Raw genomic sequence first — 27,188 nt, 5'->3', positions numbered from 1 at the left:
CTTTAGAATCATACTGAACAGCCTGTGTCAAAAGAAGTAATAATAATAATAATAATAATAATAGTGATAACAATAACAAGGTAATAATTCAATCTACACAGTTCTATCAAGAAGGAAATATCTGTCCATTCCCGTCCTCCTGTTACGAACCTTCTCTCTTCTTCAATTCCAGGCGCCTGACCAGGAACAAGACAGAAAAGTGAAGGACTGCTGCATGCACCTGCCACCCACTTAAAAAGGGATTCGTGTTTTTTTTTGAACAGCGTCATAAGACCATGATGGAAATACTTTAGAAATTTATGGTGCATGTGAGAAAGCAGGGGGTGGGGGTGGGGGGTAGAAGAGAAAGGACAGGGCCGATGAGCCTGTTTATATTCCTTCCTGTTGCGTTTATTTTATTTTTTTTCCTCTACACAAATACAGAAACAAGGGTGAACAAGATGGCCCTACTAAGTGCCATTGGTCATGACTGATCTTTTTTTTTTTTTTTTTTACCTTCTTCCATGAGTGGGACGTTTTCTTTTGTTTTTTTTTCCCCCCCTAAGGTGACGTCAAGTGTCCATCATCAATAGAGAGGTCATGGATTGGCGAGTCCTGGGGTTAAAACATGATTCTGTAAATAAGCCTGTTGGTTGATTTCTTGGTCTGTAGGTCGGTTCGACAGTTGGAACCATCAGTGGGATCTGGCAGTTTACTGGCCAGTGGTCTCGTTTGCCAAACAGTTTTAATTGGTGCTGTGTTGCTCATAGGGTAGTCGGTCTGACCGTGGTTTGGTCTGACCGATGGGACATTGTTTGACAGCTGGATAATATCTGGTCTGGTTGATCGAAGCTGTAAATTGGTTGGATCAGCTGACTCGTTGATGTCGGTTAGTTCCCGCCCCCGCAGCACTGGCTGCTTCTGCCCTGTGGTGCAGCTTCCTGCAGGTCCACGCCGCCTCTGGCTCGTCCGCCAGCTCCCGCTCCACCCTGAGGCTCGTTCTTAGGAAGCTTCTTGGCTGTTTTTGGATTCAAGACAACAACGAATGAATTTCTGCACGATGGGAACATGACAGTGAGGCTGCAACTAACAAATGTTTTCATAAACAATGAATCTGCAAATTAAACAACTGATCCATTAATCAAAAAAAACATTCAGCAGTTTAATCGATAATGAAATTAATAGCCCTAATAATGTGTCTGTGTTTATGCTGAGGAGCACTTACCTATAGCCATAAAAATCTCATTGACATTCATAGCAGTCTTGGCTGAAGTCTCCATGAAGAGCAAACTGTTGTCATCTGCATATGCTTGTGCTTCCTAAACAAACAAAATACAACAAGATATAAACGTATCTCTGGGCAATTTGACGACATATATTGATTTTTTTTCTCCAAGAATTTCATTAAAGAACTTCTATGTCAGACAGTAAAAATCCCTCTTTACCTGGAAATCTACAGCTCTCTTGTTGGCCAAGTCTGCTTTGTTCCCTGCCAGTGCAATAACAATATTCGGGCTGGCTTGTCGCTGGAGCTCCTTCACCCAGTTCTTTGCACGTGTGAATGTATCCTTTTAAAAAAGAAAAAGTGCAACATACGTAATCATGAGACATTGTGCTTTTTAAAAAAAACTTTAAATCGCTGATGCCGTTTTTTACATGTTACATGTGACTGTAGGATTTAAAAGAGCAAAGGTTTCTAGCCGTCTCCTGAATTAAGTAATCATCAACCCAAGCTGGAGGACAAGGGTCAGTTAACAAAATGGGATAAGTCTTTGGCTGATGTGCTGCAGAAGTCCATGTAACTTACTGTGTTGGTGATATCGTAGACCACGATGGCTGCCTGGGCTCCCCTGTAGTACATGGGTGCCAAGCTGTGATATCGTTCCTGTCCTGCAGTATCCCAGATCTCAAATTTGACTGTTGTGTCATCCAAACATACCGTCTGTGTGAGGAAGGCAGCTGAAAATAAAAGAAAAGATATAAGATAAGTTCTTTTTGACAGACGGGAGGTATGTAGAATGCAGAAAATCACAGACTCGCTGTCTACAGGGCTGACGTGTCTGATCTAAACTGGAAAATTCCACAATTAAAGATAAGACGAAACGAGGAAAATCACACACGGTCGATTAGAAGATGATAATACAAAGATTTAAATTAAATCTGGGGGAACACGTTGCTATATTGACCACAATATAGCATCATCTGGCTGTAGTGTAGTTGCAAGAGCTAAAAAAAAGAAAGGTTTATCCCTTATGAGATGATTAGAATAACAAAAACATCACAATTAAGAAAACTAAAGTAAAAACATAGTTTATAAAAGACAAGAGGAGGCACAACTGCATTTGACTGGCTTACTCAGCCCACTGTCACATGACAGAGGAAACTAAGCACACTTACGTAGCACATATTTTAAAGCTTTGTAATCTTTGACCAGGCATGCAGCTGACCAAGAGTTCAGTAGAATATAAAAAAAAAAAAATGCTGACTGGTTTTGAGTCTTTGGTGAGTGTAAGCACTGAGCATCCTGTCCCTACATCCCTAAGACGCAACGGCTCATACGCAGCTTGATAAAGCAGAGTTCAGAAAGAAACAAAAGAGAAGTTATTTTAGTTAAGTTAGAGTCTTTATAACAGTAATTACACCAGATATTTAACTTTATGATTCACCAGATAAGACACAGATATAACTGAAATCTCTCATCTTTCTGTTTTTTTTTTTATTTTTAGCAATTCCATGAGATTCATTTTCCAAGTGGACTCTGTTAAATGCTGTTAAACTTACAGAAATGTTATTAATTATTACCAAAAAATGTGTAACACTAAAAAAATGGAAACTAGAAGACCCCCGTGCCAGCTGGAATGTGGATTGGAAAATTTAATAATTCCCAATAGCTAGAGAAAATTACATACTGGCTGACAAATAAGAGTAAAACATTTTACAATATATAAAACGACTGCATTTATATAGCACTTTAATCCTGAAATGCTTTAAAACTTCCCTCTCATTCACCCATTTAAAAAGGCAAAAACACCTTTGGGCTTTGATCAGAGCTGTTCAGGGTAGACGTGGCCTAGCTTTCCTCATTTATATGCAAATCCAACATAAATCCAGATGCTAAAACACACCTGCACAGATTAAACCTACAGAAATATGTTGTGCCACCTTTGTGCATATTTGGTGAATATATTTTTGATCAATTGAATTCTTAACAGTTCTGAATCCGTTATTTATTCATCATTAATATCTCAATTAGCCGTTTATTTAGTTACAAATCTCTGTTAAACCCAACAGGCTGACGAAGAGGAACGAAATACATCAATCAGCAGGGCAATGGCCAGAGGGAAGGCTGTGAGTAAAGCTAACGAAATAATGAATAACGAGTCCGGTCTCAAAAGTCAGCAGCTTCCAGTAGAAACCTGTAACTGCACCAAACATTCCAGTTAAAAGTTTACTTGTGTAGCCCTTAGGCTACAGTACTACAGTACCATAATGTAGAAAAAAAAACCAACACATTTAACCGCCCCTGCTATGCAAAATGACAAAGTCACGGGTAGATTATCATATTGTTGTTTTAAAACTGAACATGATTCTTTTATCAGATTCACTGATCTACAGCAGGTCCCATTGTTGTCTCAATTCCTTCCTGTTTCAAGTAACCTCACTCCTCTGCTGCCTGAGAGCTAGTGTTTACAGAGAGCGAGCTAAAGTCATTTTCAGCTCATTACTGTCAAAAATATTAAGCAGTGTAATTTATTTCTATGCGCGAGGTGGCCGGTGGCTCACAGGAGAATCAGGTGATCGGCTACAAAGAACTGGTTCTGCCACTCCTTCTCCTGCACAGGCTTTGACAACACAAAAGATTGCACTGGCAAGGACATGTTTTTTTTTTTTTTTTCCAGCTTCAGCACTCATGTTGTGTTCACAGACATGTTGAGAAAGTTTTAGACTGAGTACAAGCTAAAGAGCAAATACTGTACGGATTCTGTACAGCCCTGAGATGCAGTATAGTTCCTTTTTAATGAAAAATGTGGGGATTGTTTAATAATTATTTCACTGATTTATAGAAAATTATCTTCCTCAGGCGCTGCACACTAACAGTTTGGAAACAAAACACAAAACCCTCACCTCCGATGGTGCTCTCCTGGTACTCGTGGAACTGGCCTTTGACAAAGCGCAGCACCAAGCTGGATTTCCCCACCGCCGATTCCCCCAACAGCACTAACTTAAACTGGCAGATCTTGTTGCTTGCTGCAGTGCCGTTGGTCCGTGCTGGTCCGCCTCGCCCTGCCATAGTGCAGTGTTGGGAAATTGGGAGAAAGAAGAAGGTGGAAGAAGAGGGTGGAAGTCCGGTCGACTTTAGGCTCGGTGCAGGGACGGTGAGGGCTGGGTGAGGCTGAGATAGATGGGGGGGCAGATTCAGGTAAGGCAGGTAGATGAGCCGGAGGAAGAGGAGACCTCACCAGTGGGAGCTGGAAAAACACAACGTATACAGTATGTTAAGCTCCAAACAGAAAAGAGGCTTTCCATTAAAACAATCATGTTGAATATTATAGTCAGCCAAAACCCAAAGAGGTGTTCAATAATAGAAAAGCAGATTCGTTTCTTGTTCCTGCTGACAGTTGTCAGTAAGAAGAATAAAGTAAAATTCAGTTGAACTATGCAATGTATCAGCAAAGCTAAGCTAAAGCTTTTTGTTTTAGCCAAAATTATTGTCAGACAATTTGAAGCTGTTGACACAGAAACCTGCAGCACACTGGGGCTGGGCCTCCAGATAAAGAGTTTATTATTTAACCATGTTTAGTATAAACAAGTGCTGGAGGAGAACAATTAGTGTCTTATGAAACCGTGCCCTCCATCTTGCTCCCACAGGTTGTCCTGACAGTGTGTGTCTTTTCAAGTTTTTTTGACATGTGGTGCAGAATAGGCCATAGTTTCTGCTTTACTTCAGCTTCAATTCTTTAAAAAAAAAAAAAATACACAAACATAGTATATACAAATAAATGTATGTGAATCTAAAGAATTAATGGGTGCAAGTGTAAATTAAACAAATTAAAACTGAAGCAATGGAAAAATAGATAGGCTAGATATCTATAAACTGTTGAAATCTAGCTGATAGGTTTTCTCAAACACCCTCCCAACCTCAACACATTTGTTCCTGTGACTCATCTCTTAACAGTCTGGCCGCAGTCTGCTACAACTATAGTCTCCCTCTCACGGTGATCTTTGTGGCTGTTTCTGTACAGCAACACCCAATACCAGAGCAAGGACTTAATATTTAATGTTAATCAGTAAGTCAGGCATTTCTTAAAACACTTATTTTGTTTTTTTAAAAGGCAGTAATAACAAAATGTGAACTATGTTTTGACTCAATCCTGTTGTGGAACTGACATTTAGTACTAAGAGGAACTTGTAACACAGAGGCTGACTTGGAAAAGCAAAACTTTAAAAAAAAATAAAAGAAATCATCTAGCCTAACTTGGCTCAAATGAGCTACATAGTTTTATGTGATAGCAGTATAAAAAGACAGCCAACGTTTGATTCTCTTCGGGCCTGCTTTGAGTATCTGAAACCTTGCCTAATCTTTTTTTCAGTTGGGTGATACACATGAGGTCAGCCAGCTTCTGCTTGGTCAAAAGGACAGGAAACACAACTCAGCTCAAAGCAGGATGTGAAGATTGCAGAAGACATTTTACTGCTGAGCACATTGAAACTTGGGATAGTCTTAACTTTGTCGCCGGGACAACTTCATGCACAAACACAATGTGTGCATAAAGATGTGCGGTAGGGGTAGACTATTCTTGAGTGAGAAGGGAAGTGTCAAGAATGAGGTGAAATGAAGTAAAGAAGCTCACAGCTGATAGTCAATAGTGTGGTTGTACTTGGCTTTTTTTCTCAGCTTGTTGGTGTTGAGCTGAGCTTAATCTTCAGCATGTGATAGGAGGTCATGGCTGTATCCATAAAATAGTCAGAACTAGCGTGTGTCATTTGTAAGTGTCAAAGCACAAATCATGCTGCGTTACCTTTTGTAGCACAGGTTTAATTTTAGCAGTCACGGTAACCGAGCATCATGCGCTATAAAAACACACCAATTTCATCAGTGTTTGTTCCCTTTTACTCCGCATAAGACACTTAAAGCTACAGCGATTAGTCCATTAATCAATCAGTTGATCAAAAGACAAATTAATCTGCAAGTATTTTGATAAATCGAATAATTGAGTCATGTTGTGTAGTTTCTCAAATGTGAGGATTTGATGCTTTTCTTTGTCAAACATGATAACAAACACTGAATATCTTTGAGTTTTGGACTGTTGGTCGGACAAAACAAGACATTTTTACTGTTGTCTGACATTTTATAGATAAAACATGACTATCTATAAAAAGAGAAAATAATCTGCAGTTTAACTGAAAATGAAAGTAATCATTAGTTGCAGCTTTATTCTCAGTGGTCTCTTAAACTAGAGGACACACACTCTTTCACAGCAGCGGTGGAGCTGGAGAAGACATAAAGGCACTCTGTTCACTGGGTCAAACAGTCGGCCTGTACTCATTTGATTGCACACAGCAGAGCTTCACCTGTTCGCATTCCTCACGAGAGGAAGCAAAGAGAAGCGATGGGCTGAGTTTTAGCAAGCAGACCCACAAAACACCCAGATTAAAAAACCCCTAAAGTCTACCTCAACTGGTTTTCAAAGTTTCTCTCGAGCAGCAGATGTCCAGAAGAATTAAATTTTGGATGTTATAGACCCAACAATCAGCTTCTTCAAAAATACAAGTCATGCATGCATGTTTCCTTTGCAAACTCAATTTGTTTTTTAAAAAAAAAAAAAAAGTAGGCCTGAATCACACATTGACAATTTTACAAATTGACAATTTTGCTAGCTCAGTGACACAGCTGATTTGGAAGGTTTGGATAAGAGAGGTGGGTAACACAGACCTATAGTAGGCCTATATCAAGAATAGGACAGAAAAGGGTTTTTAAAAAGACAAGGGTTTGTTATACAGCACAGTTAGGTTAGTATCTGTGTTGGCTATTTTGGAGAGCAAGAGTGTTGCAGCCATCAAGCATACAGGATGAATACAGTGAAGGGAGCTTTCCGAAACATAAAGAATACCCTTGAGGTGGCAAAACAGATCATGTGTCCTACAGCTGAACCTTTGTTATGAGTTCAATAACACCCTTTTTGCGATGAAACGGTTTTCAGCCAAAACAGTAGCGCCAACACCTATGCACAATGTATGGTGTGAAAGGTAGGTGCAGCCGATGAGCTTGCGATCATAGGCTCTTTTTTTCTGTTACACTGAGACAGACCTGCACACATCGTAAGCAGCCAGCGACGGATGCTTTGATGGCATCCGTAATGGGCTCTAAAGACCTCCACAGGGAAATGGGTCAGAGAGAGAGAGAGAGAGAGAGAGAAACAGTGGGACATGGGTCAGAGAAAGGGGGGGAGAAGGAAAGGCAGCAAGGAGGAGCAGACTGGAGAGAGAGAGAGAGAGAGCCTGTGAAATATTCATAGTGGCCTCCTGTACGCTCTGCTGCCAGATTAATATCCAAGCACTTGTCAGGGATTGCAGTATATTGAGCACCTAAATATGAGAACGTGTGCACAAACTAATCACATGTATAGATATGTAGAACAAATTTATGGCTGTGCTATTGAAATTCAAAACCAGTGCCAAAAAAAAAAAAAAAGACACACAATTCTTATGAATAAGTGTTCACCCTATGAAAGCTCACATACTGATCGCCTTCCTCTGTGTTTTACTGTCACGTCCTCCATAATCAGAAAAAACAGAAATGATACTGACTGGTATAACCCATTAATAACAGCGATATGGTATTTGTAAGACTTCTCAGTAACAGTTGTAATAAAAAAAATGAAACAGTTTGTATGGTGTCCTATATGATATTTTGTTAACCCTTTTTCAAATTAAAATGCATCATTCTTTCTTTGCCTTGAAAACAGGATACTTTCTTCACAAGAAACTCAACTATTGATTAGAGAAAAGAGCCAGATAACTTTGCGCCAACATGTAATGACTGTGCAAAAACTTGAGATCAGTCATACATTCCATGTAAGTGGTGGTGTAACAACCTTCATGGCTGGTGTCACTATACCAGTTCCAAGAAAACAAGCTGTGACCTGAATTGCTCACTTCATTTTAAGGGTGGGGTCCTGGATGAACTGGTGGTGTCTGATATGAGGGGCTGCGTCGCTATCCCCCCTTTTGTCTGTTGAGACAAATGCTCAGACTCTCACCTGGAAATAGCAAAATTTCCATGTACAATGTAACTGTGACTTACACATTACTGGAAAAGAGTTTTTATAGCAGACATTTCCCCCCCACAAACGACAAAGACACAAAAGCAGAACAATCCTTGAGATCTCTAATGAAACAGGAAATGCTCTTGATCCAAGGTAAGCCCCTCTACAGTTCAAGTTTCCCATCAAGAATGGCTTTGGAAACAGTGACAGTTTTGATGGGAAACTGGTGACATAACTCAGGAAAAGCAAACAGGATACTCATCACTAGCTGTTAGCAAAGCCAATAGGAAATCACAGGCACTTCCCTTTCTCGTGACTTCTGTGTATAAAGCTCAATGACCGAACCGAGAATCAGAAGCCCCTTTCACACATGCACTGCAACCCTGAAATTTCCTGGATATTATCAGGAGGAGCTGTATGTGTGAACGCAAATGTCTGAATCAGTCGGACCGGACATTAAACGGACTTTACCCTGCCAGCTCCCTAGTACAAAGTCTGTGTAATGTCCAACTGAGCCTGTGTGTGAATACAGCAGGTCTGTACCCTATTTTCTGGAGAATTCACAACAAGCAAGTAGGCGTGTTGATGACACTTCTATTATGCAGCTGGCACTGGATAAACACAGCAGGCCAGCTAAGCTGCATTGTTTTGACTGGGCCTGAACACTCCGCTGTGAAACTAGTGCTAATGGGAAAGAGGACTTCCTGTGATTTTTCATAAAATAAAAGCAATTTAATTTCTGGTGAAAAGCTTAAAAACGCCAAATTACGACCGCAGCATACTTTCTGCATCATGTCCTGCCTCCTACACGCTCTACCCAGGCGCCACCGCTTGCCTAAACCAAATGGAGTATTTCCAAGAGCTGAGAACGCGTCTGACAGGACAATCTCCTGTTGTGCGCTACATGTGTGAAAGGGCAACTCCGGACAATGTCCTGACCTGATGTGAAAACAGCTATAGTTACCCTGAGGCCTAACCAAAATCTGCTGTTCACTATGATCACCATTTGAGATGAATCTCACAATATAGGCTGAGTATTACACAGTTTTTCCCATGCCTAAACATGGCATTTTAACTAAACCTCCTGCAACTTTAGTACATGCACAGTCTTGGAAAATGGCCTGAATAAGAAAAATGAGCAGCACTGATAAACCGAAGCACACATATTATGTAATCTGTGTGAGGGATAAATTCCTTGTCATCCTTTCAGGGGTGTGTTTTTTTTTTTAAAAGATGCATCACCATTTTAGAAGGACAATGTCCATACGCCATAAACATAACAAGAGCTCAAGCAGGTAACTGTAAATCCTTCCTCTGTATCAAAGGTCATAGCTCTGTTCCCCTTATTAAGTCATAAACAGGAGTGTCTACATTTGCTGTTAAATCTAATGACACGCACGTGCAGTCACATTATAATCTTAAGGTACAGAAATTGGCAGAATTATCACATAAATGATGCCAACAGTAATGACACCTCTATGATATCTTATGTAATAGGACTGCTGAGTGTAACTACAAGCTTGCTGGCCTGTAAGTGAGAAACCTACAAACTATCTCGAATGAGCAGCTGGGTTAAAGCTTTAAGTTACTTGATGTATGCTAAAAAATGATCTGGACATTACAAGCTCAGATAAAAAGCTGTCAAAAACCATCTAAGTTTTAAAAGTACACTACTTAGGGTGGCTTGTATATCTCTAACTCGATCGTAAACTTCAGTCTCACATGTAAAAGCGATTATTGCTTGACCAGCGGCATAAACTGAGGATAATAAAGGTCTAACTGGGTGGTGCATGCTATAAATGTTAGCAATGACAGTTACAACTTGAAGTTAAAACGCAAATGTCCAAGTTAGTTTCGTTAACCATAAAAGTTGACTTCTGTCTGATTGCTACTAGCTTTAGCAGAGTCACAAGCTAACTTTACTTGTAAACGCAGAACAGTAGACAGGTTCGCTGTTTGGCGTAATAAAAATAATTTGTTAAGAGATATATTAGCTGGTAACTTAATTGTAATGTTTGGTTAGCCAGAGTAGCCTGTCAAAACAAAGCAAGCGCCATTATTAACTTTCAATACACTTTCAAGTAACGTTGGTTGTGCTAATCAGTTTGCTAACTACCAAAATTAACCTCCATTAGATCACGTCAACTACTGACCTTATCATTTAACGCTACCTAGCGTTAGCATTAGCTTCTTAGCGTATATTGACGCTAAAAAAACTAATGCTAAGCACCGCTAAAAGGAAAACTTGATTTCTGCTCGCGTTAGCCCGGCTAGCAGCGATAGCCAAGTGTCGAAAACGTCATTAGACAACTTTCCTTTTCTCGGCCACACGTCGTCAGCTGTTTGCCATTTGAGCAGCTCGAGGTCTCAGGCTTGTTATTGTGTCTGCTGCTGGAAGAAAACGACGACATATGCTGATGAACAATACTCCTACCAAGACGTTTTGGACATTTTCTGTGGTCTTTCAGAGGCTAGAAGCTCGTAGCCTTTCGATCCAGTCTGATGGACATTTCGACTGAGCCCCCGGACTTGGCTGGTCGGTAGAACAAAATTTGAGAGAGGGGATCTGACTACGATTAACAGCTCGCCCACAAAAAAAAGCCCAACGTGCGTTCAATGCTGCTCTTTACCGACATCGTCTATCATTTCAAGTTGTTTGACTTACAGTACTTTCTCTTCTTTCGCTGGTCTCATCGGCAGCGGCTGTGTTCTTCTTCTTCTGGGCTCTGGCCTTCCCTTCCGGTTAGCAAATTTTCCGGGAACCTCCCACTTTTTGTCAGTGTCTCTCTGACCAATGACAACAGCTACAGTCTACACAAACCACCACTCTGCAGCACACATGATGTATGCAGGGCCCTGACTAGTCATTTTTCCAATACACAAACATTAGATTAAGTCATCAATATACCTGGAATGTAAGTCCATAAACTAAAATTCCAACATAAGCATTTTATCTTGTGTCTGAAATGGAAAATAAAACCTGCACACATAGAGCTCAAATAGGTTATTTTAAAGCACCAGTACACATACTTGTTTGCTTGAAACCACACAGTCACCTCCCTATTTTTTTATCAGTACATTTTTATTTGACGTTCTTCATTTCTAGACTAGTATTATCATTGAATCTCCATATTCAGTAGCTTTGTTTGTGTGAGAGCTAATTATAAAGCTCTGATAGCTTAAGATGCAGGTACTGTATGATAACAAATAGGTAGTAATGGGCTCAAATATTGTCTAGAAAACCTATAAGCCTAATTTGTCTCTTGTAGAAAAGACATTTTTCTTCATTAGGGCTCAACCAAGAACCATGAAATTTCCATGTTCTTACTGTTCTATGGACTCAAAAAAACATCACAGCCTTTTTGGTTGGTTGGTTTGTTTGTTATATTGCTACTATCAGAATTATAGCTAATATGCCCCCCAAACGCCTTTCAGAGTTAGGATATCATGTTAAGACTATATAGATCTACTTGAAATTGTCAGTAGATCCTCCAAAGTTGACATTCAAATACCATACTGGGAAATGTGAGTGTCTTTGAATTATGTCTAAAGTAAACATTTAAATTGAGTTAGGAATTATTAGTCACCATTAACGTAGTCAAACAGATGCACAGCAAAAAAAAAGAAAGTACCAGTGATGTCACCACTCCATGAATGATGAGTTGAAACAATTAGTGGCCTTTTTGAAAGTCAACCTCTTTTGGACCACTGAGCACCAAAATTCAGTGATATACAGAATATTTGTTTTGTGTTTGGAATATATTTCTCCCTCCTATATGTTAAACGTATTTTCTTAAACATAGATTCTCGTGAGGTATTGGCATGTACTGTAAAAATGAGTCTTTTATTTCTTCCAACAGGTGACAGCTACAGCTAGCCAGCTACTTTAATAGCATCAATAGCATCTTAATAGTCACACCAGCTAAAATATTGTTTTATCGAAAAAGGTTGTAAAAGAAAAAAAAATCATAAAAAATTCAAAACCATTCTATAACTCAAAAGCTATCTGGTCTGGTGAGTGTTCATATTGTTTTCATGAATGTTAAAAAAGAAAAAACTATAAGATATATTTGAAAAAGAATCCGAATAACACCCTCCTGCAAGATGTGCAGTGCAATTTTTTCAGCTTACTGTACAGTTGTACTCCAGATTTTCTCTCTGTGGTTATCATAGTTTTGTCTCAGATAAATACTGGTTTGTCTCCCTCTTCAAAATGTGATGAAATGCCTCGACTGTTGTGCTGTAACCACATGTCACCACTGAACGGTGCTGCAGACTCATAGCTCATAGCCTGGCCACAATGACAGCAGGGAAAATGTCAACAGTAAATCTCCCTTGTGCGGATGTTGTGCAGCATGCAGTGGTTTGTTTTTGTTTTTTTTAATCAAGTACACTGGCAAATAAAATTCATCTTTAAGTCAATATCCAAATATTGCTGTATTAAATCCTAGACAGATAGTGTGTGGTGCATGCCATGCTAGATATTAATGCATTGTCTTTGTAATGGCCTCAGCTGTAGGCCAGTAATTGATCTATTCTCTACCATTTTAACAAACAATGTCATTAGTATAAAAAAAATACAATTTATAGAATACAATTCAAGCTATATTTTATTTAATTGTGGCTGTATGGTTTCAGCAGATGTTCGTGCATCTGGGCAGAGAGCATTTTATTCAATGGAAACTTTACACTAAACGTTTTTGAAGGTTTCATCATGAAAAGTCATCATTATCCAACACTTACACATCAAGATACAGAGATCATCAGTATGGGGTTTGTATTCCCTGCATGTCCAAGAGAAGTGGTTGAACTTCTACAGTTGGAGTACTGCCACTCATACCCTGAGATTCAATATTGTCAGTTGTCTCTTTATACATCGAAGCTCTACAGTCTCTGTCTGTTACCTGCCCCAGCAGAGAACATGCAAAGTCCTGTGTGTGGTGAATAGGACTGGATCCAGTTGGGTCATTTTGCCTGGGGCCACTGATAGAGCCCTGTTGGCTCTGGTTGTGCCCTGTGCACATTGAAGTGTGGACTCCTGAAAGGGTGAGAGAGCTGAAAGCAGTGTGGAACTGCGGTTGGCCAGTGGGAGTGACGGAGGAATGGATGGGTGTCTGGGAGTTGGTCTGATTATGTGTGGGATCAGAGTTGGTTTGGACACTCAAAGATGGATGGGAGTAATTTACTGGGGAACACAGGGGGTGAGAGTTGCTCATTGTGGGAATAGAGGCATTGTAGGCCACCTGTGGGGCCTGACAAATGCCTGGAAAGCCACTGAAGGCTGAACTGAGGCCCAGGAGTGATGGACCTCCCTGGGCATGGGAGTGGGTCATATAGGGGGAGTTAGGAGTTGTTCTGGAGCTTTGGAAGGGGCCACACTGGCTTTGTAACCTGTGAGCTGTGCCCCCTTCTCTATCGGCACAGCACAGGTGTAAACAGGATGACATAGGGCTAGAGGAGTGCAGCAAGGTGGGACTTCTGCCCTGGGAGGGTATCCCACTGCAGCCCCACACATTTCTGGCAGGGTGACTAATTGTTTCATGATGGAGGTGGAGGCCAGTGGCTATATTTAAAGGGACATGGGACTGCCAGTCATTGGAAGCAGTTATGCTAGGACTGGGAATCATCTGTATGCCATAGGAATACGTGGACACTGGAGGAGTGTAATGGAGCATGGCCATATGGGACTGTAGGAAATGCATTATGTCGTGGAGCTCCTTGCCAAGGTTGGATACTTCTTGGTTTAGGTTGTTCACCTGAGAAGAAAAAGTAAAAAAAAAACTCCTCAATTACAAGAATCAGAGATACACTTAGAGGGAAAGGATAAAAATCAGTTGACTCAAAGACCACAGTTTAAGTCAGAGCATGATCACTTCTTACAGTACCTGCAGCAGAGTCAGTTAAAACCGCTTGAGGTTTGCACTTAACATTAAATTTGTGTCAACAAGCAGGGCCTGTTAATTCTGCATGTGCCGAAGAAGCAGCAAAAATACTTACAAGTTCAAATATTAATAAAAAAGTGTAACCTAATGAATTAAATACTATTTATATCAAAAAATTAAATGCACTGATATACTATACAGCTGGCTAATTTATATTTTCCATATTGAACATACCTCTTTGTTCAGTTTGCTGATGTTCTGTCTCACTTCCTCAGTCTCCAGAAGCAGGTTAGCACTCACTTGGAGCCGGTCTGAAAAAGGGATTCAAAAAAAAAAAATAGAGCAAAGAGTTGAGATTACACCCTTCACTGGTTAATGAGATGCTATGTGGCATGACATCTAATTCCAAATGAGAGGGAAATAATGTAGGTGTTGGTTGGATGCAGAGAAACAAAGTTAGCCACAAAGCTCATGTTTATTCAACCTTGTATAATTTACTGTGTTTAATTTACAGTGTTTTTAATCAAGATGTAGAAGATTTGCTGTCCCAATTCAGTAATTCATTTTTTATCCACTATGCAGCTCAAAGAGACTTTACCTGTTACATTAGTCTTTGCCTCGCTCTGCTCTACATTAAATTGAAATGCGTGATCATTGTCCTCAATTCCATCCACGACCCTGACAGAGACACAAATCACTGTTACATAATTCTAAATAGATGTTAACTGTTTACAGTTCATATTTGGATAAAACAGGTTGAATGTGTTACCTGGGGCTAAGGCTCAGTGGACTAACACAAGGCAAGGATGGCATTAATAGCTTAGCTGGCCGATGGGTCGAGACTGGGTCATTGCTAAGATTGGGCAATGGACACCGAGAGAGTTCCTCATTGGTGAATGGCTGAGGAGAGGGGCTTTGGCCTCCCCCTCCCTGAACAGGTGACCGACAGATACGCAGGGCATTGATGTGGCGTAGTTCCTCCCCTAACAGGGTGCTGAGGCAGCTCTGACGTACAGGGCTGCCCACTCCATGTAGAAGAGGCACTCTCCTCTGCTGAGAGCGTCTCATGTCTTCTCCATGTTCTGCGTCATCTGCCTCAATAATATAGGGTAGTTTATGGTCGATAGAAACTTGACCCTTAGGAGAAGACGGTTCGAAGGTTAGATGTTTTCTTTAATTTGTGGAACATACAACTATCATATCAATTCACAGTTGGAACTTAAATATAGAAGCAAATCCAATTCAATATCAGAAATCATGCTGTGACTTTTCTGGTGTTTAATTTCTGGTGTCTAATATGGTAAAATAACAGATATATGCATGTACAGAGTGTGCCAAATGTAAGAGTAAATCATGCAAAACATGTTTCCTTCACTTTTCCTTTCTCCCTCGCACTCTCTCTCTCTTTTTAAACAAATTTAGGCCGTTAATGTGCCATTTTTCCACCATAACAATTCTACATTGCAAGTAAAGCAGTCTAAAGCCTTGTGACAGATTTTTACTGTAACTGATTGTCAGATGTATCAAGCAGATCAAGGTTAAAGTAATTACTTTAGTGAGGCACACATACCTGAGACTGCCTGGGAGACCATGGAAACCTTGTAACTCCCTAGAGGTATTGAAGTCAAAATTAACAAGGGATTATACACACATTCTATATTTGGCATATGTATGTTTCTACTAATGACCCAAAGCAAAGAAATTAAAAAATGGTACATTGAATTTTTTTGCCAGGGTTTAAGTAGCAAATGTCTTACATCAATTTTACAGCCCTCTCTCAAGTTGTAGGTGAGGTTGTAGTGGATGTCGGAGCTGAACCGGCTGCCATATTCTGGGTACAGCCCAAGGACCTCCCTCAAAGCCCTAACACTGATGTACTGCAAGTCACAGTAGGTTAGCGCCTTCACGTCTGCATTGGTCTTGATCACCTGGTCATGTTCTGGCAGGTCAGCCCCAATAAGGTCACCTTTGCCTGTAGGGATTGTCGGTTAAACAGATGAGTCACACAAGGTGCAAGACAGCTAAAAGATGCAAAAATTAGTAAGAGAGGAAATGTTTAACCCTTGAGTCCACACTGACCTAGGATGGCCAGAACCATGCCATCTTTCAGAACCTCCAGGGAACCTGAGCAGACAAAATAATTGGCTTGTAGAGCATCTCCATGGCGAATAAGATATTCCCCTGGTGCACAGAAGGAGGTCTTGATGTGCAGGGAGAGGGAGCGCAGGCACCCTCTGCTGGCTCGCTCAAATACAGGCAGCTGCAGGATGTCTTTGTTCAGATGCATGGCAATGTCAGCTCGCAGTTCATCTGGGAAGTCGTGCAGCAGCTAAGAGAGGATGGGGAAAATCAAGACTTTAATGACTATTGCAATGCATCTGATAGTCCAGTCTGCTACACTGCTTCAGCAGATAAAAATACCCCCACCTCTCTGAGTGATATCACTTTGTTTTTATTGATGAACATAAATACATATCATGTGTTTCATCACCATGTCAACTACATGCCCAAAACTATTATCTGCGAACAACTATTTAAACAATAGCACTTCAAACATTTAAAATAGCAAAAGACTGTATACTGTCTTATTTCAAAATGATTCCTCTGTTGATGGCTTTGCTGACATGCTGTAGGTGGAGCTTGTGTGGTGAATAAAAGCTTGTTCAAATGACCAAGGTTTATTATCATGATGGTCGTGATTTCATACTCTGTAAGGCTCTGGATCTTTTTTGAATCTCTATTGAGGAATATTTTTATAGTACCACGTAATCAAATGACTCCATGTAATCTGCAAAGGTCACTAGTGGAGTCGAACACACTAACCTCTGTCTACACCAACCGCGTAGCAAAAGCAACACATCAGCAGGACAACAGCAGCAGCTGCAATCCAACATCAGTATCACGCTAGATCTGTTCAGTATACTGTTATACACTAAGAGACACTTTTGTCTTTTGGGGGGGTTTTTTGGGGGGAGAGACAAAAACAGGAGTCAAGAGAGGGGCATGACATTCACCATAGGGCAGCCAAACAGACTTGAGACAGTTGACTGAAAAACTTTGCTGAAAGACGTGCAAGAATTAACAACCAACTCTGCTGATATGCAAAGCTGCACAGTAAAAACAGACACAAGGTGTTAAAGCCAATGTGTTCTCAGAAAGCAGCGGCTGTGTCTGTCAACAGTGAATTAATTATCTACAGATGGCAGTGGCGAGGGTGTTAATGAGTATTCTCTCTATTTCTACTTCTACCCTTGTAATTACAGGGAACTTCTCCTAGATCAGTTTTGGCATTGTTAACGAAAGTTCTATTTGCAATAAAGTGCCATCCACTTAAGGAAATGGAATAAGACTCCAGAGAATTAGATACGACCCACATTTTAAGGATGATATTTCTGAATCTAGAAACTAGCACCAACACAGAATGTATTGTTTCTTCATTAAAAGGAGATTAGCCCACACAGACAAACTTTAACTACAAAGCCTTTAATTAGGGTTGAAATATTTGAAGATGTAACAGGCACATGGTGTCAAATGAACAATAAGATCACTGCTGATTTGTGATCCTTTACCAACCTCATTGGCGTTGATGCCATTGTTGACAGACCAGGTGGCCTGGAAGTATTCCAGCATCCTCTGCTTCAGCTGTTGAGGTAGCCGATGCACACGGATAAAGTCTTTTAGGTCCTTCATTCGGGTGTGGTAGAGTGAGCGTCGTGAGTACATGCGCTGGATGATAGCTGTCACGTTGCCAAAGACCACTGCATGCATGAGGGCTGGGGGGTGGGAGAGGGTGTAATATTATGATGATCTGAGAACATTTGTCATCATTCTGTGAATTTTCTGCGATCGTCAATAAACTCACCGCCCATGAGCATAATGCAGATGGAGAAGATTTTCTCTGCATCTGTATTGGCACACACGTTGCCAAAACCAACACTGGTGAGGCTGCTGAGTGTGAAGTAGAGAGAGGCGATATATGCGCTGGGCATGGAGGGACCACCCATGGTACTGTTGATGTATGGTGTTTCCAGACGCTTTCCTAACTCCTGAAGCCAGCCTGATGGATGAGTTCAGAGGGTGGTTGGGTAAGACTAAGGTGGGAGGTCTTCAGTGACTAAACTAATTGTAGAAAGTGTTTTTACTTTTTGTTCTGCTTCAATGGACGACCCTTTCTCTTTTGATGTAATGGGTGATATAATAGACAATGGTATAATGCATTACTGGTGATATAATGAAATTATTCTGTGACCTACACTTCCTCTGGTCTGAGGAGAAAAATAGACAATGTGCTGCTCTGGCCCACTGGGGTTGCCAGGAGGGACATAAAATACGGCAAAGCAAAGCTAATGGGTGAGAAAGAACATTATCCTTTTCATTCAGCGGTGTGGGAGCAGTCAGACACACAAACGCAATGTGCTCACCTATGTCCCAGGTAACGGGGTCACTGCTTTCTATCTCCTTGCGTCCTATGACGTACCAGACACAAGCCATCCAGTGAGCCAGCAGAGCAAACACAGACATCAGCAGGGTCAGGACCACAGCACTGTACTGGGAGTAGCGATCCAGTTTCTGTAACAGGCGCAGGAGACGCAGAAGACGAACTGTCTTCAACAAATGCACCAGCGAGGTCTGGACCAGGAGAGGGGAAACAGAACACCTGTTTTTCCACATGTAGTTTTATTCCACTCATCCTCTTTTCTCATTTAACCTTGATTAAGGGTTATTTAATTGTCTCCATTGTGAGGCACTTGCTCTGACTTTAATGTTACCATCAGCAGGAAAGTTTTTAGTTTAAAGTTAGTGCAAAGAGAGAGGCAGACATTGAGAGTATGACATTGGCATAGTTATATAAAATGATAATCTTACCACTGTGATGTTGAAAGCATAGAGAAGGTCAAAGGGCAAAGCTGCAATCAGATCAATGAAGAACCAGGTGGTGCAGTAATGGAGGTAGATGGATCGGGCATCGTACACTACCTGACCTGACTGACTCACATAGGTGGTACGGAAATTCAGGATAATATCTGAAACAGAGCAGTGAAAATGGAAGTGAAGGAAAATGATCACAAAATAGAAATTAAATACTTTTAAAGAATTACTTAAATTCAGCTCTAAGATGAGCAGTTTGGGAGTTTTAAAGGGACTACATACAAAAATGATTTATAAGTAAATAGAATTATAAGACAGGTAGTTACTTTACAGCAAGAGAGTGAAATAAAAACCAGTTTAAATCATAATACAATAAACATAAGTAGTAAGATGATTACATGGATATTAGGGGAGTAGCTAAAAATGATATAAAATATAAAATAGAATATAAAATAGCTCAAAAAATGGCAATTATATTTTTGAAAAAACTCAAAATTGACACAAGTACAATGTCCTAATTATTGTGATACATTCCTGGCACTAATTTTTCATTTTTCCCTGCACTGACAGGCTCTTCTCTTGTTCATTGAATGTAAATGATACTGGTTCTGCAACAAGCACTAGAAATACAGTAGTGCTCCACTTTAAACGTCTTCACTGAGACCTGGCATAAAACACTGATATACTTTCTCAAAAAGAAAAGTTACAGCAACAGCATGTGATACAAGATGAGCTAATTTTGGGCATGAATATCATTGTGCACGTCTGTCCCCAGACAAACCTGTTGAGAGAGAGAGAGGAAGTCAGAGCCTCATGACAGATGTGCTATCACACTTCCTTTGGAGGAAAAGTGGGACGAAGTGAGAGAAATCTAATTATGAACCGTAACCTGGGGCAACAGAGACACCCTGAGTGGGCGAGGAAAGGTAGGAAGTTTATTTGTGTTAACCATCACCAGGGAAACCACTGCAGCTGCACCAGGAAATATAGTTGTTCTTAATTTAAACATTGTTGTCTTTTCATAATGCTGCTCAAGATGCCTCAGCTTGAAAGGTCAACTGGTGTGCAACATGCAATCAGTGTTGGAGATGCAACTTTAAAATTATAGTGGTGCAAGCTACCATTTAATTTTCAATGACAGAAGTTAGACTACAGTTGTTTTCTAAAAAAAAAAAAAAGATTAAGTTGCATATATTTTCTTGAAAGGTCATAAAATTACATGGCTGCACACAAATTCTTGGTTACAATGAGTAAAAAAAAAATGTTTTAATAAAATATAGTAATCATACCAAGTATGAAGAGCATCTCCACTGCTATGTCACTGTCTATAGTGCTGTGACTGACAAGTGAATGATGGTCACTGCCCTCATCATGACTGACAAAGCAGACGTCATAAGGCACAGTGACAGCAACATAGAAGGTCGCCAGTAAGATTAGCCAGTCCCACAAGGCCTTGGAGATGCTGTAGTGAAGCAGGATGAAACGTGACTTCTTTACAGCTGCAACCTTGTACTCAGGCGGAGACGGTTTCTGGAACACACTCTGACAAAGGAGAGAAAGACAGTCCACAAGCAAATTACATTTTAAAAAATCCTGAAAGCATGACTAGAAATTGCATTCTGCGAAAGAGAGAAGGCATTAGATTTGAATCAGAAGTGATGAACTCAATTAATTCGATTGAGGAATTTGTAGGATAAATGAAACATTACAAATTTGAAAATGAAAAAGGCCAATTCTGTGCATTTATTCACTTCCTACTGAGGCAGTGCTTACATGAAACACTGATGGTAGCCAGTAAAGCTGCCACTGATCATCCATCATCATCATAACATTTTGAATTGCTGTTAAATAGACTTGAATAAACTATTTATGCGCAAAATAGGCTTGCTGATTTGTTTGAAGATGGTTACAGATGCACATGTTCAAGTTCCTTTGAAAAATATCAGTAAATGTGAGATATTCATTCAACATGAATTAAAAAAAGATTGATGTCAAACACTCGACTCAAAGCTCACCTGACTGGGATTTCATATTGAACTGATGAAGCCCATAAAATTTCATCTGTACTTACATTTAAATGACACATGGAACTTTAAAAGTAGTCAGTTCAGCTATCAAAAAAGCAAATGCCTTTGTTTCATGGAGAATAGCCAAACATCACTTAGCTATAATGAATGATAAAGTGTTGCTGTATCTTGTTGGTTTAATGGGTTTTACACTTACATCGGTCAGTTTCCTCTTGCCCCTCTTGGTGAACAGGTTGGTCAGGTGGTGCAGAATAGTCCTCCCCCTGTCTCGAGCTTGGGAAAAGTGGGATCGTTTGGTTTTCCTGCTCTGGTGAGAAGCTTCTGACATAGCTGCTTGCAAAAAGCACAAAACCCACAGAATAATGCAAATTGAGTCAGTCCCTTAAGTGCCATATTCTACTTAGCTTTCAATTATTTAAATGAAAATGGAAGCATGATATTTTAAAATTAAAATAGTTTGCTAAAAGCTAAAATTCAAATTCTTAACAGCTAGGAAATGCATGTGCAGGCCTCACCGTCTCCTTGGGCGTAGTGATGGCTTTTCCCATGTGATTCACTGATGTCTTTGAAGGATAACAGGAACAGAACCACCTCACCTTTCTCGTTTTTAATTGGCACGATATCCAAGAGGCACCAAAATGGATTTCCTGAGGAAATTTAAAAAGTTATTACACTGAGATTACACAACAGTACCGGTAGACAGTTCTTCCCCCTGAGTGATGATTGGATTTCTAGTAAGACTGGAACTTTTTTCTAATAGCTAACTTCACCTCACTCCCCTCTGTGTGTTTGGTTTTGAGTAGTTTTTCTTAAAAATAACAACAACAACAATGAAAGCAAGGTAAGGAAAATGCTTTGACTGGTTTGACGCATAGGTTTAAATGTAATATCATAATTAAGAAAGTGTATGTTCTTGAGTCCATGGTCTACTCAACCTTTGGGTGATCATGTGAACAGGATGCTTACCATTTTTCCTATAAAAGCAGACTTCTCCCTGGTGCTCCTGTTGGCCTTCCAGGGCTTTGTCTACCTGCTGGATCAAACTTTCACTGGTCTCTGCTCCATGGAGGAAGCTGCAGGTACAGGTTTTCTGCATCACTTCAGTCCGAGCGTAGCCGGTCAGCTCGCAGAAACCATCAGAGCAGTACACAATAGGGTAGCCATAGCGGCCCTGAGCATTTCCCAGTAGAAAGTTACTGTCTGTAAGGGAAATAAAAGAGGAAAGTAATAGTACTGTGTTACATACATGACATTGAAGAATAGAAAAGTGTTATTAAGGAACAGGCAATAGTTTTTTGCTTTTCTAGCTGCAAAGCTGTGACTAACATTGAGATGGATGCATCTCTGAATGTAATGTTGAGACATGGCCACCAGCTTCTTTGTTTGCCTTTTCTCTTCTCGTTTGTTGGTGAACCAAAAGAAAACATCTTGTTTTGGGGTTTTTTTTTGATGTTGTTTTTTTTAATCATAGTCACTCTTTCTGTTTACCAGCTGAGATCCCCCAAAATAGTTTAGTGTACATCAGAGAGGGCTGTTGGTGGTGTGTATGAAATCTAAAGATATATGCAGGGGCCCAGCTGGCTCCACGGGGGACCAGTGCCTCTGAGCAAGGCTCTGGCCCTTAATTAACATCTGGGGCATGGTGGCATCCTGCCACCAGTTGTGCAATGGATTGCACACACACACACACACACACACACACACACACACACACACACACACACACACACACACACACACACACACAATCCCCTGGTGCCATGAATGAGTATGATGCATTTTGCAAATTTGCTTGTTTTGCCTTTTTAAGAATATTGTTCTGTTAAAAATCATAAAATGTTATGAAAGCCAAAACTCTTTTATTTGACAAAATGGTGCCTGGGAAAACCCAGATTGATGTTTTGTAATAATATAAGTGATTTATGTTTATTAAATTATCATTATACTTTAGCAGGTATGATAGGTGCAATGCTGCCTAATTAAGATGTTCCACACATATTTATAGGCAGGCTCCTGTTTTTTTTAATGACTTTTTTGTTTTGAACAGTAATTTGGGAATTCATTTAGTAGAAGTAATGTGACATCCCTTTGTATTTAAAAAGGTGTTATTTACACAGAAGATCAGCTAGTCCCATTATACCCACAATAAAAGTTTCTCGCATGCACTCATAAGGTAAGAGAGAGAACACTATGTATCAAAAGAATGCTTTTATGCCTGAGAAATAATGGAGAATGGAGAAGATCTTTTATGAAACTACTTCCGATAGGTATCTGAAAATTAATGGAATGTTTGAAAAGATGTTATGCTGCCGCTGGAGCAGTGGAGAGTCATTTTGGGGCAGGAAGTGTAGGTGGTGAAGCAGACGAAAATAATCATGAAAATAACACCGAATTGAGACAAAGCACTGAACTCAATCTGCAACAGTCTCTTCTGCAGTAAATACCAAAGAGTTTCTTCACACTAATCGATGAGAAGGGTTGTGACAGACTACCATTATCTATGACAGCGCAGATAATGTAATATGAGAACTATTATAGGACACAAACAGCAGACTCAATTCCATGTTTTCTGTCCACAGAAATAAAGGTTTCCAATATAAATTGTGTGAGTAAGTCTTTTATAAATAAAGCTGGGAAATAAAGTGGCCTACTTCCATTCCCATTTTAACCCATGACTTATAAGCTGCAGACTTATTTGTAAAAATAAAGTATATGGGGTCATGCTCTCCGGGTTCTATTGTAAAGAGAAACAACAGCCAAATCTCAGCCATTATTCACTGACTAATGCATGTCTGCTTTCACTTGTCTCCACATAACCCCAAATAACCCTTCAATATTTAGATAGATAGACTGAGCCTGAGTGATGTCTCTTCCATTTATTTATTCAGTTGCTCTCTGAATGTAAGCAGATTAAATTTCTTTGTTTGGCTATGCTGCAAAACACTATAATGATAACATCGGACAACATTGGACACCTGTGCCGCAGCCAGTTTTAATGAGTGTGATGCTTTGTATTCTCCCTAAAGCTAAGAGAGTAAACACATACTTAAAATTCACAGTTTATTCAAATGCACGTCGTTATAGATTCTTCTGATATATACAGTACAACTTTTAAACCAAGACACAATCACCAAGCAGACAGCATCAGGGGATGTTAACAAGTGTTTGTTCTACAGGAAAAGACATGCAATTAGTGATATGTGGATATTTTCTACCTGATATGTGTGCAGTTAATCTCACAAGAAACTAAATTAAGAAGCAAGCTCTGCACGCTCGTGTTGCCATAGCAATTTGTTCAAAAAAAGAAGAAAAAAACATGGCAATGCTGCAATTTGCATCCATGAGGTTACCGAGACACTGTGCCCTCTGAAACACAGATGCAGCCAATAAAGGATCTCCATATCAGCCTCATTCTGATTCATACACAACTCATTGCAGCTCATTTAACGGATTTGACTAACTCTGTTAAGTGATTATATCAGCTATAACTGCAGTCCTTTAAACCACTTGTGTTCAGTTCCTTTCAACTACATTACCAACACACACATATTCTACCAATATTTATGTAAATCTGTAATCTTTATTAACAGAGGTATATTTTGGTTGGATACCTCGCCACCACCTGCTTTCCCCAATGTCTTCATTCTCTTTATTCTCTTAATTACCTATATTGGGAGGTGGCTATTGAATGAATGAATAATTTAGCCGTTTTGACTGAACAAGACCTCCAATGATATTTGATTGACTTTTGGCCTCTGTATAATTAATTTTAATTCATTTCCCTGCTCACATTTCAGCGTCATGTAGATACCACGTCCATTCCCCTGAGCCCAGCTTGAATTCACATTCCCACTGCGGGTATTTGTATTATTTCTCCTGCATAGATATATGAGTTGAAAATATTTTCAGCCCTGCAGTTATCCCCTTGTCTTAAAAGAGTTGTCCTTGCACAAAAAAGGCTTTTCAATTTAAACAAGACAAATTCAAGGCTGTTCTTAGATTCAACAGTGCTTTGCTCTGAAGACATCTCTTGTTGGTTGGCCCCTTCACCTCCCACTCAGCTACTTGGTCAATCCGCCCACTTGCACATCTGATACAGCGGTAGTGTGGCAGCTGAGATTGAGAAAATGTCTGCCACCCTAATATGTGTAAGCGCAAGTGTATATATATGGATGTGTGTGTGTATGTGCGTACAGAAAGCAAGGGCACGACAAGACCGGAGGGAAGATTTGTGTGTGCAACGGTGTCATCACACTGAATTTCAGAATCCGTTAAGTTGTAAAGGACAGTCTGACCCACACACACACTTTTCATCAGGTTCTGGAAAGAGCTTTCCAGTGCTTGCTGATGACTTTTCAGTCTACTGATTCTGATGCAGATCAACAGGCTTGGACTAGTAAAATAAAGGAACAAAATATAAACCAACAAAACAAAGTCAAAACAGATTAACAGTGGGTGAACATTGCTGTCAAGGCATGAAGATACAACCTACAAAAGCAAAGACCAGTTAAGTTTATATATGCAAGGTCTGTGAAGGTGTATTCAAGTGAATTCCCAAACATTCTTTGTTCATGCACTATGCACAAAAATCTTGTGTGAGGTGAAATACTGTGTAAATCAGCCTTAGCCTCGACACATTGCTTTGCACACAATAACTGTTAAAATAAAGTAAGTAAGTGAGGCTAAGAAGTAAGTAAGTGAGTAAGTTAGTTAGCAAGAATAAAAGTAAAATGTTATTACATTTTATAGTAGATCTATTAGAATAATAATGAGAATAAGCTATATTTCTTTAGGTCTGAAATGTCTTGTGGTTGTCGAGTGTTTAATTACAAGTTTTTTCATATTATTTAGCTTTATGCTACAATTGTTGCACATTTACACTTTGCTGAAACTAACCTGGTCTTGAGACGTCTATTCTAAGCAATGTCAAATAGCCAATTATCACCAAAATATTAATCCCTCAGCAAGCATTTCTTTATTCTGTATAAATGTCCAGTTTTTTTGCACAAATGCTTCCAATAAAAATATTTGAAGTAAAAAATGTGAATCCCTCAGCTGCCTCATTTGCATACAACTCCCATTTTGTCGCACCTCTCCTGGCAACTCTCCTCCTTACACCATATGCCTGACACTGGGTATACCAACAGGATGCGCAAAACAAACATCAGGGTCAGGAAAATACCAACATAACAACATGTCTTTCTCCTTCCATGAAAATATATATAGCCCTGAATGTTAAAGAGGTTGATATTAATGACAACATGAGAGAAACATGTTCGACTCACTGAAAACACGCAGAAATCTCCACACAAGTGTGAAGATACGGTATTAATTGTTTGTTAGATTTAAAATTAGAGCCATTAAATTTCCTGTTGATGGATTTAATTTAATATCTTTTGGTTTGTTTGTTTTAAAGAAATACCTTGAGTGAAAAATATTTGATCTTACAGTGGAACAACCTGCATCTATAAGCAACACCGTGCCTCAACAAGTGGCTCTTCAGTTCTAATACATCATCCTCAACTGCACTGTCTGTCTTCATGGTCATAACTTGGTGTCTTATAATTGGAGTTCACTACTGTTGGACACATTTGTCTACAGCAGTGTTCTTCAGTGTCTGTCACAATCCAAAACTAGGTTACAGAAATGCCAGAGGCAAAAAAAAAATCTAAAAGCTAAGGTTAACTGGTGGAGTTGCAGCCTCAAGACTGAGACAAACCTATTTGGCAACACAATTGTCATTTAATAATTTATGTCTCAGGAGAAAAAGTTTGAAACACATTGGCTTCAGTATAGTGATGATACAGAACCCACAAAGACCCAGTGCCACCATATGTACATTATGTATGGTACCAGTCAAAGGTTTGGACACAAAACCACTGGCATATGTGCTATTCATGTACAGAGGTATGAAGGTAGACTTAGAGAGTGTGTTCAAACCAAGTTTTGCAGAAGAAGAGCGTTAAAATCATCAATTAGTATCATGAATTATAATGAAAATCTGTTCTCCAAAATATACTTACGTGTGCCATCAAAGTGGTTTGCAATGGTGTCCAAGAAGGTGTTTTGTGGGGCAAGGAGGCCCTTCATCACAGGCATCTTGCTCTACAATAAGAGATGGTTGCAGATTCTCAGACAGCAGTTTCCAGTGGTTTATCACCATT

The 27,188-nt window shown here is 39.8% G+C and overlaps 2 protein-coding genes and 1 long non-coding RNA gene across 4 annotated transcripts; 1 reads left to right on the top strand and 2 right to left on the bottom strand.

The window, feature by feature from the left end:
- Positions 1-258: 258 nt before the first annotated feature.
- Positions 259-11,012, bottom strand: rab5c (RAB5C, member RAS oncogene family). Of its 2 annotated transcripts, none has more exons than XM_042392682.1 (6): positions 10,912-11,012; positions 4,105-4,448; positions 1,787-1,938; positions 1,425-1,547; positions 1,205-1,298; positions 259-997 (listed from the first exon to the last, which is right to left on the bottom strand). In XM_042392682.1, the coding sequence occupies exons 2-6, from the start codon at positions 4,268-4,270 to the stop codon at positions 870-872; spliced, it is 663 nt and encodes a 220-aa protein (XP_042248616.1). In that variant the 5' UTR covers positions 4,271-4,448; positions 10,912-11,012; the 3' UTR covers positions 259-869. The 2 variants fall into 2 exon arrangements, with proteins under 2 accessions (XP_042248616.1, XP_042248617.1); XM_042392683.1 differs by lacking the exon at positions 10,912-11,012 and adding an exon at positions 10,681-10,770.
- LOC121884096 lies at positions 6,361-20,406 on the top strand. Its single transcript, XR_006092295.1, has 3 exons — positions 6,361-9,541; positions 19,773-19,923; positions 20,329-20,406. It is a non-coding gene; the product is annotated as an uncharacterized LOC121884096 (long non-coding RNA).
- On the bottom strand, positions 12,909-27,123 carry kcnh4a (potassium voltage-gated channel, subfamily H (eag-related), member 4a). The gene is made up of 16 exons (XM_042392681.1): positions 27,048-27,123; positions 21,991-22,224; positions 21,540-21,671; positions 21,221-21,345; positions 20,287-20,539; positions 18,995-19,152; positions 18,550-18,757; positions 17,991-18,185; positions 17,702-17,901; positions 16,208-16,457; positions 15,886-16,100; positions 15,699-15,737; positions 14,898-15,265; positions 14,727-14,806; positions 14,363-14,439; positions 12,909-14,002 (listed from the first exon to the last, which is right to left on the bottom strand). The coding sequence occupies exons 1-16, from the start codon at positions 27,121-27,123 to the stop codon at positions 13,010-13,012; spliced, it is 3,603 nt and encodes a 1,200-aa protein (XP_042248615.1). The 3' UTR covers positions 12,909-13,009.
- Positions 27,124-27,188: the final 65 nt, after the last annotated feature.

Source organism: Thunnus maccoyii, chromosome 18, assembly GCF_910596095.1.
Source record: "Thunnus maccoyii chromosome 18, fThuMac1.1, whole genome shotgun sequence".
Lineage (NCBI taxonomy): Eukaryota > Metazoa > Chordata > Actinopteri > Scombriformes > Scombridae > Thunnus > Thunnus maccoyii.
Note: the sequence above shows the minus strand (reverse complement) of the source record. Positions and strands in the feature narration are given on the sequence as shown.

Bases quoted from the DNA above. Each gene is read 5' to 3' on its own strand.
- rab5c (XM_042392682.1), bottom strand. From the start codon at position 4,270: ATGGCAGGGCGAGGCGGACCAGCACGGACCAACGGCACTGCAGCAAGC. The intron at 1,939-4,104 runs GTGAGGGTTTTG...TTTTATTTTCAG, and splicing joins CCAGGAGAGCACCATCGGAG to CTGCCTTCCTCACACAGACG. The intron at 1,299-1,424 runs GTAAAGAGGGAT...TTGTTTGTTTAG, and splicing joins AGAGAGCTGTAGATTTCCAG to GAAGCACAAGCATATGCAGA.
- kcnh4a (XM_042392681.1), bottom strand. From the start codon at position 27,123: ATGCCTGTGATGAAGGGCCTCCTTGCCCCACAAAACACCTTCTTGGAC. The intron at 18,758-18,994 runs GTAAGATTATCA...CTCCTGGTCCAG, and splicing joins ATGCTTTCAACATCACAGTG to ACCTCGCTGGTGCATTTGTT. The intron at 14,807-14,897 runs GTAACACATTCA...TGTCTCTGTCAG, and splicing joins CCACTGAGCCTTAGCCCCAG to GGTCGTGGATGGAATTGAGG.